This window comes from Erythrolamprus reginae, chromosome 9 (assembly GCF_031021105.1).
Source record: "Erythrolamprus reginae isolate rEryReg1 chromosome 9, rEryReg1.hap1, whole genome shotgun sequence".
NCBI classification, from domain to species: domain Eukaryota; kingdom Metazoa; phylum Chordata; class Lepidosauria; order Squamata; family Dipsadidae; genus Erythrolamprus; species Erythrolamprus reginae.
In genome coordinates, this window is record NC_091958.1 from 29744508 (window position 1) to 29759454 (window position 14947).

Here is a 14947-nt window from a genome sequence, read left to right on the forward strand (position 1 = left end):
TTTTGTTTTAAAAATGTTAAAAGTTTACTGAAGTCACTTGTTTCATTAAAAAGCGTACAATATGTTCTTCCCACCTTTTTTAGACTGATACAAGGAGATTTCCCGCCACCAACTGTCCTACAAGGGATCTCTTCTTGATCCTTGCGTGCTGCACAGATGTCGATTGATTGAGAGGACGGGATCAGATTGAGGCTGGGACACACAGGTTAGGATGATATAGTACAACAGACAATTGGGGGGTGGGAGCAAACATGATAGATAAATTAGATATACTAAAAACACGCAGCCAAGTTTCCAGTAACATGTTTTAAGAGAATTTCGCCAGAGCATTGAATGAAGGGAAAAATTCTGTTCAAAACTCTTTAAGAATTCAACCAGAGACAAGTTGACTTACAACCGTCCATTCAATGATTGTTTGAAGTCACCACGGCATGAAAAAGGTGAGTCACGACCGTTTTCCATACTTGTGATTTTTTGCAGCAGTCATGTAACTGAAATTTGGGCGCTTGGCCACTGGCTCACGTTTATGACATGGTTGGTCTCCTACAGAGGTGGGCTGCTAAAGTGGAACGGTGACGCATGCTCGGCCCTGTGGCTCTGACTGTTAGCGGAGTCCAGCGCAATTACATTACTGCACCTGGGCAGCAAAGTCAATGGGAGAAATCAGATTCACCTAAACCAGTGTTTCCCAATCTTGGCAACTTGAAGATATCTGGTCTTCAACTCCTGGGAGTTGAAGTCCAAATATCTTCAAGTTGCCAAGGTTGGGAAACACTGACCTAAACGGCTGCCTCCCTAACTTTCAACACCTGCAGTGATTTATTCAGGAACTCTGGGAGGAAGGAAAGGTTGTTAAAAATGGGGCACAGCTCACCTAACGACTGTCTGGCTTAACCAGGGAAATCTGGGGCTCAAGCACGGTCATAAATCGAGGACTACTTTAGGACAGCTTTCAATGCCGTCCGTCCTAGAAGGTGAGGTTGGGATGGAGAGCGTGAGCTTGCAAAGGGGCTTTCAGGGAGGGAAACGGGGTTGGCCTGAAGCCTGCCTGGCCTTATGGCCAAGAGCCGGGAAGAAAGACACCCCTGCCAGAACCTGTTGAATCTTTTATTCCAGGGAAGGAAGAAGATGCTGGCTTTCTACCTTCCCTCCCTTCCTTACAGATAGACTGCTGCTCTTAGATTTCTGCAGGGTCTGAACGCTCAGAGGGGTGGCTTACGTTTTAATAAAACACACACCTGGGGGGGAAAAGGAATTATAAACAAAAAACAGAAAGAAACTTGAGGATTCCTGAATGGGAAAAATCTCTTAGGAAATTTCGCAGGCTGGGGGTGGGTTGGGTTGTGGTGGAATGGGGTGGGGTGGGGTGTATTTTACTCCTCAGAACCTGAGACTGGTCCAATGCAAGACTGCGGGGTGTGTGTTGTGTGTGGAGCTTTTCAGTGGCCCAAGAGGCCACTGGCGCCAGCAATGTGGGGGTCCCAGGGCTGGTTATCATGCAGAACCAGCGCCCCAGGCGACGGGCACAAGCAGGTAGGGATGATGGCAACGACCCCACAATCCGAGTCTGCGGTGTTTCCTCCAAGCTACCAAAAAAAAGTGGAGAGCTGGGAGAATCGGCCTTGCAGCCCCCCTCCCGCTTCCCTGGGCCGTGAAACAGGCGAGTTAAAACTATCTGCTGCCCGGGGAAGCTGCCCCTGGGCCTGGCAAAGGCTTCGGTTCACCTATTGACTATTGCAGTGGGAGAGAAGACCCCGAAGAGGCCATGCTGGGAAACAGCTGGATTCGGAGAGTCGGGACTCGGCCCATAGCTCAAGGCTTCATGTTGCTCAGGCGGAGATCCCTCTCATTCTCGAACTGACGGTAATCCACTCTTTCCAGGAAGGCCCGTCTCTCCAGGTACCTGCAAGGGAGGAAGCAAGGGTTTTAGATGGGCTGGGAGGTAAGGCAGCTAGAAACAGGGCATTGCCCCTCCTGGCTTTATTTCCTTTCCCTCTTCCAGGCCAGGGATCAGCAACCCCCGCGGCTCTGGAGCCACATGTGGTTCTCTTATCCCTGTTGTGGCTCCCCATTGCTCCAAATATGCATCACAGCCGTCAATGTGTGATACCTGCCAGCACACAATTTATTGAGCTTTTCAACCGCTGATAGGCCAGCCATGGATAAAGAAAAGATAAGTTTCAGAAGAAAACAAGAATGAAGTCTCCAAAGGCATTCAACCACATATGCTAGTTCTGTGGCCGCTGAGGAAATAGTCAGGCAAGGGAAGGATTTTGTGGCTCCTAGTGTTTTCTTTTCTGTGGGAAATAGATCCAAATGACTCTTGGAGTATTTAGGGTTGCTGACTCCTGCTCCAGGCGTTCCTTGCACCAGAAATGTCTTGCCATGTCTTCAAATTAAGCTTGACAACTTCACCTTTTGGGTCGCCCACGTCCAGAACAGCCTCACTTACCCTCAAAGAGGCTGTGTTGGCAGCACACGAAGCCATCTCAGAGGGCACCCGAGGCATTGCCGTATGTCAGCTCCAGCGCACAAGCACACGCTAGCGAGCTGATTTTCGGCCTTGGGGAAGGTTGTTTCGCTCTCCGGAAGCTTCCCTGAAGCCCTGGAGTACAAAAACTGTTCAATAGGCAAACTGAAAGTTTGGAAAAATGGGCTTCCGGTTTCCCTGTTGGGCTGTTTTTGGTACTGTGGAGGTTTCAGGAAAGCTTCCGGATGCCCCAGAGTGCGAAAAACAGCCCAGCATGCAGACTGGAAGTCCATTGTTCCAAACATTTGGCCGTTTCTTCACTGTCCCAGGCTTCAGCGAGGCCTGGGTGCATGTGTGGGGATGCGGGGGGGGAGGGGATTGTGGGCACGCGGTGTGTGCATACATATGCGTGTGGGTGAGGGAAGGGGTTTGGGCACGTGCCTGTGTGCTAGCACACACACAGACACACAACCTTTTGGCATGTGAACCAAAAAAGGTTTGCCATCAGCGTTGTAGGGCATTTTAACCGATGGGTTGCGTCCACTCAAGCAAAGGGTTAACAGAGCCTTGATTTTTCCCAAATTCTACTTCTGCTTCCTACGTGGAATGCCTGCAAATTGGTCACAGGCACCTGAGGAACCGGTGGGAACAGTCGGTGGCGCATCAAGGTTCTTCAGGAATCTTACCAACATTTTTTTTTAAATGGGGGCGGGAGGGGGAAATTGTGCCGCTTTTGAGAGTGTGAGCAGCCAGTGTCACTCATCAAGCAATTGCTAAAGAAACAGAATATACATACATAAATACATATATGAAAGTCTTGGCATATTTGGGTTTCTTTCCGTGTAAGTTTCAGAGATTCCTGGCGACGTTTCAACGAGGTCCCACTCATCATCTTCAGGCTGGTGCTTTGTTCGCCCTGGCACAAGGACAAAAGCACCAGCCTGAAGATGACGAGTGGCACCTCGTTGAAACGTCGCCAGAAATCTCTGACACTTACACAGAAACAAACCCGAATATGCCAAAACTTTCATACTTGCACCCGTGAAAATCTATGAAAATGTACATACATACATGCACATAAATACACGCACACATATATATTTCTCACCCTTCTTTTCCTCTGTTGTGGATGGCCAACTCGTCGCCAATGCCTTCTTCTTCTTTGAAGTTCTCCCAGTCCAGCTTGGACTTCTCCAGCGTGCTCATTTTCTGCTTTTTGGAGTCAATCTTCCCCAGAAGGCTGTTAATGCTGCTGGGCCGCTTCACTCTGCCAAGGGAGAGCAGAAGATAAAGGCCAGTTCTCCAACTGCTGGACAAGATGCTGCCCCGTCCCTTCTGCAGAACATCGTCCAGTTTGTTCATCACACACCCTGTTTCCAGACTAGTGAAAAGAAGGACCAGGGGAGACAGGATAGCAGTCGTCCAGTATTTGAGGGGCTGCCATTGAGAGAAGGGGGTCAAGGCCAGAGAAGGAATAATAATGGATGGAAACTGAGCAAGGAGAGAGCCCACCTCTATAATGCCCTAGTTGGTCTACACCTAGAGTACTGCATTCAGTTTTGGTCACCACACTACAAAAGAGACATTGATACTCTAGGGAAAGTGCAGAGGAGAGCAACCAGAATAATAAAGGGACTACAGTAGAAACTAAAACACGCGAGGAAAGGTTGCAGGAACTGGGCATGGATCGTCTAGCAAAGAGGAGGTCCAGGGGGGACATGATAGCAGTCTACAAATACTTGGGAGGCTGCCACAGAGAAGAGGGAGTCACATTATTTTCCAAAGCATCAGAGAGCCAGACAAGGAGAAAAAATTGGAAGCTGTCCAAGGAGAGATTCAACCTGGAAATAAGGAGAGCGATCAGCCAGTGGAACGGCTTGCCCGCAGAGTTGGTGAACACTCCAACACTAGTGACCTTCAAAAAAAAGACCACACTGCTATTGGACTAGCGTGATGTAGGGTCTCCTGCACCAGCAGGGGGTTGGACTAGATGACCTGCAAGGTCCCTTCCAACTCTAATAATAGATAGATAGATAGATAGATAGATAGATAGATAGATAGATAGATAGATAGATAGATAGATGAGACATTTTCTGACAGTGAGAACAATCAACCACTGGAACAGATGTTGCCTTCAGAAGTTGTGGGAGCTTCATCACTGGAGGCTTTCAAAAAGAGACTGTCAGAAGTGGTGTAAGGTCTTCCTGCTTGGGGCAGGGGGGAGGACTAGATGACCTACAAGGTCCCTTCCAACTCTCTTAATTGGTAAATCTGTAACTTCAACAATGAGGATGCCTTTAGAGCCAATCCTGCATGGAAGCTCTTAACTAGCTCAGTTCTACAATTGGCAGTGTCAGAGGCGAGCCGGGCACAACCTCTGCCTGGTTTTTAAACCAGGTTTATCCACACCTTTGGATGATTAACCAAGATGAGATCCTGTTCTGAATGACTATAAAGTGTGAACTGTGGTTTGCATCATCAATTTTATTTTTATTTTTATTTTATTTTTAACCCTACTCTAATTGTATCCACTGTAAACCCAGTGGAATCATCGTGCCATGTTCTATAAAAATCACTGTAAACCCAGTGGAATCATCAATAAAACCTACTCCATTTTGTGGGACAATAAATCCAGTGAAACCTTGTACCCTAATCATTGTAACCCCAGTAGGAACATGTCCTCTCTATTTATATCAGTATAGTTTATAACTGTTTATAAATGTATAAAGAGTTATTATTTATAAATTATAATCCACATATCTTGCTTTAATTCTATAATTCTATAACTTTTATAATCAATATTTTATATTTTCATTAATAACTTTTCTTAAAAAAATTAAAATCATCCAATATAAGTGGTTTGCAGAGTCAGCTTCTTGCCCCCAACTATCTGGGTCCCCGTTTTACTGATGGAAGGCTGAGTCAACTTGAGCCGGTTAGACTTGAACTTCCGAAATGCTGGCAGCTGGCAGTCAGCAGTATTCTGCAAAAGTGCAGTACTCTAACCATTGCGCAACTGCTATGTATGGCATAGCGCGATGGCAGTCCTGGCAGGTGCCTTCATTCCTGGAGAAAGCTGTGCCCATGAGCCTCTGCTAGTGCATCCAATTTTTTAATTATGGGATTTCCCCTGGAGAGAGCATCCCAGGGTATCGCTGCGAGCACTTTGCAGCCATTGTAGGATAGGTTCCATATACTAAAACAGAGCATTTTGTCCTGGGAGCTTGTCTTTTGTGGTTGATGAGGCACATCCTATTAAACCGTCTTGTCATTGGTGATACCTTGAGCCTCCTGAGATTTGATCTGCCAAACTGCTGGCAGCCGGTGATCAGCAGAAGTCGCTTGCAGAACGGGACTCTAACCACTACGCCACTGAGGTTCTATACCATTTCTGTGGGCCCCTGCACTACAACCGGCTCCGCGCTGCTTGCCAAATGCCCACCATCGCTGATTCTTCAGCACAACTGCTGCAACGAAGGGTCACCACGATGGAGCCACAGGCTTGGCTCTCCTCTAGCGAGACACGCCATCCTTTAAGTGACAACGGTGTAGCCCTGAGGGCAGACAGAAGGCGTCGCACAACCATACCGGTCCCGCGGAGGATCAATCACAAAATCCATCAAGCGCAAAGTCATGTCGTCCATTAGCTGAGGCTTTACATCTGCACAATAGGTTTTATTTTGCATTCCCGGGAGAGCTTCCCTTTCTACCGACCGGAGGCCATTCTGGAAATCTGGGAAGGAAATGCCTGGCATTCTTGAGCAGATGAAAGAGGCAGAAAGCCACGACAAGCACTCGCATCCCCAAAGTTCAGGATATTTTAATGAACCACTCAAGGAAAAGATAGACTTTTCCAAGCCTAGTTTTTTCCAGTTTTCAGTTAGAAAATCTTCCTTCATGAACCAGAGGAAAAGTTTAAAGGAAAGGGCCAGTTCAAAAGGAGCAGCTCTTTCCCCTTTGCCACAAAGCAGAACAAACAATGTGACCCTTCAGCTGAGCACAGTCACAAAACAAGCAAATTGTGCAAACCAATAAACCACAGACTGAACCTTGCAATTGCTGTAAATTCAGTAACTGAATTTAAACATGCCTGGGATAAACATATATCCATCCTAAGATAAAATACAGAAAATAGTATAAGGGCAGACTAGATGGACCATGAGGTCTTTTTCTGCCGTCAGACTTCTATGTTTCTATGTTAACTCTCCAAGTTTGGACAACACAGAATCTTCTCAATCTCAGCTCCTCTGCCCAGAAATATTTATGGTTCTTTTAATGGGATTCCTGGGGAAGGCACCTGCTTCTCCTGGAAAACACTGCAGGGGCCCCTAGCCCGGGGGTCGCCAACCTTGAACACTCAAAAGAGCCACAACCGGAAGTGTGCCCCCCCCCCCCCCAATCCAATTATGGAGCTGATTGGAAGTCCAGTTCTCCCACCATAGTCTCCTCCTAGCACAGTGTCTTTTCCTTTTACCAACCAGCAACAGGGAGCCGTAGCAGAGGGATGAAAGAGCCACATGTGGTTCCAAAGTCGCGGGTTGCCGACCATGCCCCTAATCAAAACTATGGGTTAAGAAACTCCCACTATGCAGTGATTCTCAACCTTTCTAACGCTGCAACCCCTTAATACAGTTTCCTCATGCTGTGGTGACCCCCAACCATAAGTCTGGTGCCAATTCTCCTGCCAATTGGCAGGAAGATCAGAGGGACACCCCCACTGTAAATACCTGATTGGTTGGATTGTAAAAATATGTTCCAAGGCGCCAGAATAGAAGCTTTAATTCCTAAGAGCATGGGAAATCTGTCTTTTCCCCTATGGCCCTTAGGCGACCCCTGTGAAATGGTCGTTCGACCCCCAAAGGGGCCTTGACCCCCAGGTTGAGAACCATAGCACTATGGACTGAAATTCGGAAGACATGCTGCGGGCAGACCACAATAAGCCAAGTTGTCTTATCCCTGGCTTGTCACATGAAGCCATGGGGGAGTTCATGCACCACAATAACCAATGACGATGGTTTAACAGGATGTGTCACGTCAACCACAAAATAACAAGCTTCTGAGATAAAATGCTGTTTTGGTATAGGGAACTTATCCTGTAATGGCTGCAAAATGCTTGGGTGAGAACGATCACAGCGATACGATGGGATGCTCTCTCCAGGGGAAATCAAGTAATTAAAAAATGGGATGCATCAGCAGAGGCTCATAGGCACAGCTGTCTTGAATAGTTTGACAGTGGTGAGGGAATTCTTTGTTTAGCAGAGTGATGGCATTCAGGGAAAAATGTTCTTGTGTCTAGTTGTCTTGGTATGCAGTGCTCTGTAGCGACGTTTTGAGGGTAGGAGGCTCCACCTTTTTTCAGTGTAACAGTCACTAAATGCACCGTTGTAAGTCGAGGGCTACCTGTAGTCTTCTTAGGAATCCAGCCCAAGTGTTTGTGGGAATCCTCACCCTGCAGATGGATATGGCTCAAGTTGACTCAGCCTTCTATCTTTCCAACATTAGTAAAATGAGGACCCAGATTGTTGGGGGCAAGAGGCTGACTATGTAAACTACTTAGAGAGGGCTGGAAAGCACTGTGAAGGAGTCTAACAGCCCTTCCTTCCTTCCCTCCCTCCCCTGTTAGAATGCAGTATTACAAGCTAACTCTGCCCACTGCCAGGAGTTTGATCCTGACCAGCTCCAGGTTGACTCAGCCTTCCATCCTCGCAAAGTCAGTAAAATGAGGACCCAGATTGTTGTGGGCAAGAGGCTGACTCTCTGTAAACTGCTTGGAGAGGGCTGTAAAGCATTGGGAAGTGCTGTTGCCTGCCCTGCTTAAAGGGGAGGGAGAGCAGTTGGATTGGATAAAGGATGAGGGAGTTGCATGAGAGGAAACAAAGCTATGCATTGGGCCCCCACTGCTGGCCTTTCCAAGGCTGCACTATGGAATACAGGACCACCCACCCCACAAAGCCAGCGACCGACCCATTACCCAAAAATTGGCTAGCCCCTAATTGATAACTAGGCAGGGGGAGGCGGGGGTGGTGGTGGTAGGAACAAGGGGTTTGAACCATGAATCTGGGCGCGAAAATCCCAGATCCAGCTTTGCTTTTTCTGTAACCACTTGGCTTTAGTAAAATGCCCCTTTGGCTAACCGTGAGCGAGGGTCTTTATTTTCGAAATGACCAAGTAGGATGTGCAGGCTTTGGAAAACAGGACCATCCTCCCAGATGGGAAGTCGGGCTTGTTTAGAGGAGGAATCTGGTGACCACCCTAGATGCTACTCTCTCTCTCTCTCTGAAGGTCATCCCAGTGACCTTTCTCATCTCAGACTGCCACTCACTGGGCCTTCAACGCCCATCCACCCCTAGTGAAGAATTTAGCACTCAATATCCCGTTTGCTCTCAAAAGATCTGACAGTTGGAAGAGGGCCTCCCTTTACAAAGGCCTCGGCTCACCACCAAAATTGAGCTCCACATTTCCATGTTGCTAAGCAAGGCAGGCAGGTACAGGGCTCTCCAAACAGAAGGCCGCAAGCCCATGGAAAGCAGCAGGTTAGCCCACGCGCAGCTACACTCGTGCAAGCGCATACAGCTCCATTTGTGGGAGTGGCAATGGGTGTGCTTGCCGTTTGTGCAAATGGAGCAGCATGCAGGTGCGCACTCGCCACCACCGTTCGCCTGTAACCGTTCCCTCTCCCTCCCCCCCCAGTCCGCAAAGACAGAAACGATAGTTGGTTAAGTGAGTTTGTTGGTTAAGTAAGAAAATGAACCTTGGTGGGGCAGTGGTTAGAGTGCAGTACTGCAAGCTGCTCCTGCTAATTGCTGGCAGTAGTTCAGCAGTTAAAATTTCACCATCGGCTCCAGGAGGACTCAACCTTCCATCCTTCCAAGGTGGGTCAAATGAGGACCCAGATTGTTGGGCAAAAGAGGCTGACTCTGTAAAATGCTTAGAGAGGGCTGGAAAGAACTGTGAAGTGGTATATAAGTCTAAGTGCTATTGCTATTGCCCTCCCTCCCTTCCATCCACAGTTCAATCCTAACTGGCTCAAGGTTGACTCAACCTTCCATCCTTCTGACGTGGGTCAAATGAGGACCCAGATTGTTGGGGTCAAGAGGCTAACTTTGTAAACCTCTTACAAGGGTTGTAAAAGCACTGTGAAGTGATATATAAGTCTAAGTGCTATTGCTATTTTGCTCCATTTTATAACATTTCCCCCCTCCATTACTGGTAAGCAAATCATGATAGCAGTCTTCCAATATTTGAGGGGATACCACAGGGGTGGGGGTGGGTGGGGGAGGGAGTCAAGCTGTTTTCCACAGCACCTGAAGGCCAGACAAGGAATCATGGATGGGAACTGATCAACGAGATATTCAACCTAGAAAAAAGGAGGAATTTTTTGACAGGAAGAGCAATCAATCAATGCAACAGAAGTTTACTTCAGAAGTTGTGGGAGCATCACTGCAGGCTTTCCAGAAAGAGACTGAACTGCCATCTGTCAGAAATGGTGTAGGGTCTGTAACAGCAATAGCATTTGGACTTATACCGGGCACAGTCCAATTGTCACCCCACTTGCCAAGTGCCCGAATTTTGATCACCTGACCACTGGGACGCTGCAACGGTCTATGGGCGAAAACCATCCGCAATCACCCTTTTCAGTGCCGTCATAACTTTGAACAGTCACAGCTCTAAATGGAAAGACGATCTGCGCGGCTTCTGCCAGGGCCCTGCTGGACCGAGTGCTGGGGCTCCCTTCCAGAGCTGTTCCAAGTCAGGGTTGCTCAAGCCACCTGCAGGATCCCTGCTCTGGGGCCGCCCCTTGGAGTCTAGCATTGTGTCGTAGAGAAAAATGCCTGTAAAGTACAGAAGCTGGATTTGGTTCCCAGGCACATTTCCCGGAATGGCTTCAAGCTCCCTTTTTTGGCTGGGGACGGTGGATCTGTGCTCTGCAGCTGTGCTCCCAGTTTCCACGAAGTGCCGAGCAGTTTAATGAAGGACAGATGCTTGAATGCTATTTCCCCTATTCCTTCATCGTGGCTACTACTACTTGAATGAGTCAGCCTTCCCTTTGCTAATTGCTACTCTTTGTCCAGTTTGGAAAGGTGTCAAGGAGTTAAGTGGCAGCCCCGATAAGCCGAACCCACTAAATCGGAGGTGTCGAAATAAATTTCATTGAGGGTCACATCAGGGCTATGGTTGACTTGGGGGAGGGTTGGGGGTGGTGGTGGCCAGCTTGACACTACTCCCCAAACTGCTGGCATATTTCCTCTTTGCATTGGGTAAATTGGGCCGAAGCCACGTTTGTGAGCCCCTAACATTTCCTGGGATAGCAATAGCATTTAGACTTATATACTGCTTCATAGTGCTTTTACAGCCCTCTCTAAGTGGTTTACAGAATTAGCATATATCGCCCCCAACAATCTGGTTCCTCATTGACCCACCTCGGAAGGATGGAAGGCTGAGTCAACCTTGAGCCGGTGCTGAGATTTGAACTGCTGCACTACAGCTAGCAGTTAGCTGAAGTAGCCTGCAGTGCTGCACTCTAACCATTGCACCACCCTGGCTCAGGATGGCCCCGTGGACCAGTCCAACCACTTTGCGGGCCATATCTGTCCCACAGGCCTTGTGTTCAACACCCTTGCACTAAATGAAAGATGTCCAAGATTTGGGCATTAAGGTTTGTGGATTTCAACTCCCAGAATTCATTAAAGTCGTCAAGGTTGGAGACCCCTGCACTAAATCCATGAACAGCCAGGCGGACAGGATTAACTTGCCACCAGAAATCGTGGGGGCTCCATCACTGACAGTTTTTAAGAAGAGACTGGTCAGTCACCTGTCTGGGATAGTATAGGATAGGTTCTCCTGCTTGAGCAGAGGGCTGGACTAGAAGACCTCCAAGGTCCCTTCCAGCTCTAGTCTATTCTATATGCTAAACTCAAATATAGCAAAAAACACCGAGTGAATCCAAAGCTGTGCACAGAAGGAGCCACGGTTTGCTAAACTCACAGGAAATGAATTCCACAGATGGCCACCAGCCGGGACAGCCCAAAAAAGAAAGTGAAAAACCCAGCTCCAAAATAAGATTCCTCAAAAAGGAGGCGAGCTCAGAACGAAGCGGTGAGGCTGTCTCAGAAACCCGGCCACTGCCCTCTGGGTTGAGACTTCAAGGGCCTCTCCTGGGGTCTTTCCTTAGTAAAGAGACCCTCTCGCCAGCTGAGACAAACAAGGTGCTGCATCTACATTTCATCCATTTTGTCCCTTTGCAGAACGGGTCCGATTGTGCAGCGGGAGGACACAGAGGTCCGCTCTAGCTTGACAAAAGCGATTTCCAGTGGTGATTAAATCTGGAACGGCTTTGTGAGTTGTGACATCAACGGGACAATTGCTGCAGGCTCAGAGGACCAGGCCAGGACTGGCGCCCCCTGGTGGCTGCCACTTCTTCTCCTGCTGCCCTATCTGTCATCGGACGTTGGCAATCATGTTGGCAATCCTATTTTTATCAACAGTCACAAGAAAAAGTGCTGCTGAGTTTTCTCCAAGCTGGTCCCTTAGATTTTCAAGCCATGATCCTCTTCTTCTGCCTGGACCTCCTTTGCCTTCAATCTTTCCTTGGAAGTGAAGGATGCCTTTCCCCCCCAGATGTCACATCAGATGTCTAAAATATTCTAACTTTTACTTTTTAATGGTTTTGGTGATTTCCCTTGGCTTTCCCGGAGGTTTATCACTTCCTCCTTTCTGAGTTTGTCAACAAAGCTTATGGTCTGTAAATACTTCGAGTCTCTTCCAGTGGCTGTTGGTCAGAGACCAACTCACAACTGGGTAGGACAGGAATTGTATTCACTGCACAGACTCCACCCTCCATATGCAGGGTGAGGATTCACACAAACACCTAAGAAGATTACAGGTAGCCCTCGACTTACAACGGTTCATTTAGTGACTGTTACACTGAAAAAAGGTGGAGCCTCCTACCCTTAAAGCGTTGCTACAGAGCACTACACACCAAGACAACTAGACACAAGAACATTCCCCCCCGAATGCCATCACTCTGCAAAACAAAGAATTCCCTCACCACTGTCAAAATATTCACTAAGGCTGCATTACTATTAATCATCACCCATCTCCTCCCACTTATGACTGCATGACTGTAACTTGTTGCTTGTATTCTTACGATTTATATTAATTTTGTTTCCTGATTGCTTGTTTGAGCCTTATGACAATCATTAAGTGTTTTTTACCTCATGATTCTTGACAAATGTATATTTTCTTTTATGTACACTGAGAGCATCTGCACCAAAGAGAAATTCCTTGTGTGTCCACTCACACTTGGCCAATAAAGAATTCTATTCTATTCTATTCTATTCTATTGTATTCTAATTCTATTCCATTATTCTATTCTATTCTTCTGTATTCTACTCCATTCCATTATTCCATTCTATTCCATTCCATTTTTATATTTCTATTCTATTCTTCTGTATTCTATTCTATTCCATTCTTCTCTTCTCTTCTACTGTGTTCTAAAAGGGACTCATGACCATATTCCACACTTATGACGGTTGCATGATCAGGTGACCAAAATTCAAATGCTTGGCATATGATTCCTATTTATGACGGCTGCTGTGTCCTGGGGCCATGTGACTCCCTTTTGTGACTTTCTCATGAGCAGAGTGAACGGAGGAGCCAGATTCACTTAACAGCCATGTTACTAACTTACCAACCGTAGTGATTCACTTAACAACTGTGGCTAGAAAGGTCGTAAAATGGGCCAAAACTCATTTAGCAAAATAAATATTGGGTTCAATGGTGGTCATAAGACGAGGACTAGCTATACTCCAATACAAGGTCTGCCCAATTGTGGGAAGCCAGGCGCCAACTCACTGCAGAAAACATGTTGGAAAATGCAAAAATCTGCTTTTAGATGAAGCGTGTGCTATGAATGTAGCAATTATGTTCTGTTAATTAGTATTTGAGAGCCAGTTTGGTGTTGTGGTTAAGGCCTCAGGCTAGACACCGGGAGACCCTGAACTGGCTGGATGATCTTGGGCCAGTCACCCTCTCTCGGCCCTAGGAAGGAAGCAATGGCCAATCACTACTGAAAAACCTTGGCAAGAAAACTGCAGGGACTTTTTCTCAGCAGCATCTGAGAATTGGATACAAGAGAACTGAAAGAAAAAAATCCCTAGTATTTAGCATGCTCTGAGATCCCAGCCTTATCAGCTAACTGCCTAAATTATTTGCAAATTCAGAAGGTGCATGAGGACACTCAAAAAACATATTTGGTCTGGTGTTTAACACAATGGATTAGAAGGTGGGAAACTGTGAGTTCATGTCCCATCTTAGCAAGCCAGTTGGGTGACTTTGGGCCGATCAGCTGCAGGTTGCCACTACCAGTTCGCCTGAAGTCGTCTGAACCAGCTGAATCCCACATCTGATGAATGATTTCGAGCACTGATATGTCTAGCTTAATGAAAAGAAGGACCAAGGTTACAAGTTAGCAGCATTCCAATATTTGAGGGGCTATCACAATGAAGAGGGGATCAACCTATGCTCCAAAGCACCTGAGAGCAGGACAAGAAGCAATGGATGGAAACTAAAGTGGAGAAGCAATGTGGAAATAAGGAAGAATTTCCTGAGAGTGGAGGGGAAAAAAGGTGGGGAGAACCTGAGAAGGGAAGAGTTAAACCAGCTGCTTTTGGTGTGAAAAACCAGATCCGGCTTTGCTTCTTCTGTAACCACCTGGCTTAAGTAAAATGTAGTTTTACTACTAATGGAGTCAAGAGACTTTCTTGTCTAACTCACCAAGCTGGGATGACAATACCGGTGCGAATCTTCCCTCCCCTGGCAATTAAAACTCAGGGGGCTGCTCCACTGCATACATCCATTTCCTTTCTAGGTTGGGTGAGGAAGAAGGCATCTCCCAGGAGGTTTTTAAGGGAATCAGCCAGTTCCCGCTGGTTCTAAAGATGCCGTTGCAATTCCCCCAATTCCCACATTCGTGTGACCTATGCTGGATGAACAGAGTTTCTCAGGATCTTACCCCGAAACAGTTGGTGGAGACATCTGGGTGGCCACATTCGGCTCCAGCTGTTTCCGAAAGAGCTGGGCTTCCTTTGAAGCAATGTCGACTTCCTTGGTGACCCTGCCGGAGGGATGGAAGACAGAAAAGGAAAAGAGGACACTAAAGCAGAAGCCATTCCTTTCATCCTTCCGATTCGGTCCCCATTTTGAATTCTTTTATTATTTTTGTAAAAAGGGTTTTTTTAAATTTTTCTCCACATTAAAATCACATACAACATCACATATACTTTCAATACAAGTCAGTAAGCATACATTGTCTCTTCAATGCAATTACCTAAATTGCATCCCAACTTTACTTTTATTATTAAAAGTTTATTTTATTTTATTTGATTATTTATTACTTTTATTATTCAGTCTGTCTTAATCTTCCCTTCCCTCTTTCTATCTCAGGTGGCTATTCCACCTCTACTACCTACTTTCTTA

At 46.9% G+C, this 14947-nt stretch overlaps 1 protein-coding gene across 3 annotated transcripts in view; it reads right to left on the reverse strand.

The window, feature by feature from the left end:
• The window catches only part of CFDP1 (craniofacial development protein 1), a 26759-nt gene continuing 11812 nt past the window's right edge, over positions 1-14947 (reverse strand). For all 3 annotated transcript variants that reach the window (XM_070760736.1, XM_070760737.1, XM_070760738.1), the window contains 3 exons: positions 14484-14585; positions 3579-3737; positions 1-1903 (listed from right to left, as the gene is read on the reverse strand). In XM_070760736.1, coding sequence (XP_070616837.1) covers positions 1813-1903; positions 3579-3737; positions 14484-14585 — 352 coding nt within the window. In that variant the 3' untranslated portion in view covers positions 1-1812. The remainder of the gene's footprint in view (positions 1904-3578; positions 3738-14483; positions 14586-14947) is intronic.